General features: G+C 58.8%; 1 protein-coding gene across 1 annotated transcript in view; it reads right to left on the reverse strand.

The window, feature by feature from the left end:
* ACADSB (acyl-CoA dehydrogenase, short/branched chain) overlaps window positions 1-1,440 on the reverse strand; it is a 15,871-nt gene that overhangs the window by 8,854 nt on the left and 5,577 nt on the right. Inside the window, exon 7 of the mRNA XM_015557198.1 lies at window positions 564-653. Within this exon, the coding sequence (XP_015412684.1) occupies window positions 564-653 (90 nt within the window). The remainder of the gene's footprint in view (window positions 1-563; window positions 654-1,440) is intronic.

Here is a 1,440-nt window from a genome sequence, read left to right on the forward strand (position 1 = left end):
CCCACCCAGCCTCCCTGTGGTCACTGCCGATGAGCTGGGTGAGCCCCGTCAGCTGCTCCAGCCGCCAACCTGCTGAGACCTGTTGAGGGCGGCCCCAGCCCCTCCCCTGGCAGCCGGGACCTCTGAGGGCCAGGCCACTGGGTCAGGCCAGTCACGCTGGCGGAGGGCACCTCTCTGGCACCTTCTGTGCCAAGTGCGCCATGGAAGGGGCAGGGCGGACTGAGCGAGTCTCCGGGGGACCCAGTGTGGCTCCGGCTTGTCACTCACTGAACACTGCGGCCTCCCCCACAAGCTGGCGCCTGCCCGCCGGAGGGAAACTGCCCGGAGGACGGTCCTCATCTCTACCCGACAGAGCGGGCCGTCGGGCGCAGAGCGGGCGGGGCCTGTCTCAGGCCTAAAGCCAGTAACACAGAGAACCAGGACCGGAGCCCGGGAGTGACTGCAGACCCGTGTGCGGAGTCACCTCCAAGGCTCTCCCAGACACCCCGGTCCCCTCCCTCTCCCTCTTCACTAGCGGGAAGGCGGCGAGTCCAGCACAGGGAAAGATGCTAAGGATTATGTACCTGAAAGTCAAATAATCTTTTGCCAAACTGCATCCTTTCTTTAACGTACGGAACAGTATAGTCAAAGCATCCTTGAGCCAATCCCAGCATCTGAGGGAAGAAAAGATGTTGTTCTTATGTTGTTACAGAGCCCGAACCTGGGCAGGGTCAGTGTGGCTACTCCGGGCGTCAGACTCCCGCCCAGGGCGAGTGCAGAGCCGGAGTCGAGAACTCACGGAGCAGGTGGGAACACCGCCTGCTCACACCCTTGAGGACCGCCCAGGCCGTGGGGCCAGCCCCGCTGCAGGTCCTCCTTGCGAACCACGCTCCGCATCGGCTGAATGGTCCCAGCTTAGAAATGGTCCCTGAATTCAACGTTACGTCGTCATGAAGTCACATCTAACCACGGGAATGCCATGCAGGCTCAGAAAGAGGGACAGAGAATCGGCAGGTTAAGCTTTGGGGGAAATGACCACAAACTTCAATATTTCCTTCGAACACGTCACCTTTCCTCTAGCCGTTTATTTTGAACTTCCTGGAGAACAGAATACCGTGCTAAAAATTAAAAGACGAAAACAAAGGAGCAGAACTCCAACAGAACAAAGGGAGTGTGGCCGGGCCCCTGCACTCTGGCTCTGAGCTCAGACGGTGCCTTTCACCCTGAATGGAAGTTGTTTCACCTTAGAATAGTTTTCTATCGGCGTGAAAACTGAAATAGTCGCTGTCCACTAAAACCGGCCTCCCTCTGAAATGCTTTCACTGTAAACCCTGAAAGTCTAAGTCTCTGCGGCTGCAGAGGGTCGAGGACGGGCACCTTCAGACCCGCTGCCTAGGCCTCGGTCCCTACGAGGGGCCGCTGCTCCCTGACCTTAACTTCCGGTCGGGCTGTAAGGCCACC

The sequence above is a fragment of the Myotis davidii genome, unplaced genomic scaffold (genome assembly GCF_000327345.1).
Source record: "Myotis davidii unplaced genomic scaffold, ASM32734v1 scaffold72, whole genome shotgun sequence".
In the NCBI taxonomy this organism is placed as follows: domain Eukaryota; kingdom Metazoa; phylum Chordata; class Mammalia; order Chiroptera; family Vespertilionidae; genus Myotis; species Myotis davidii.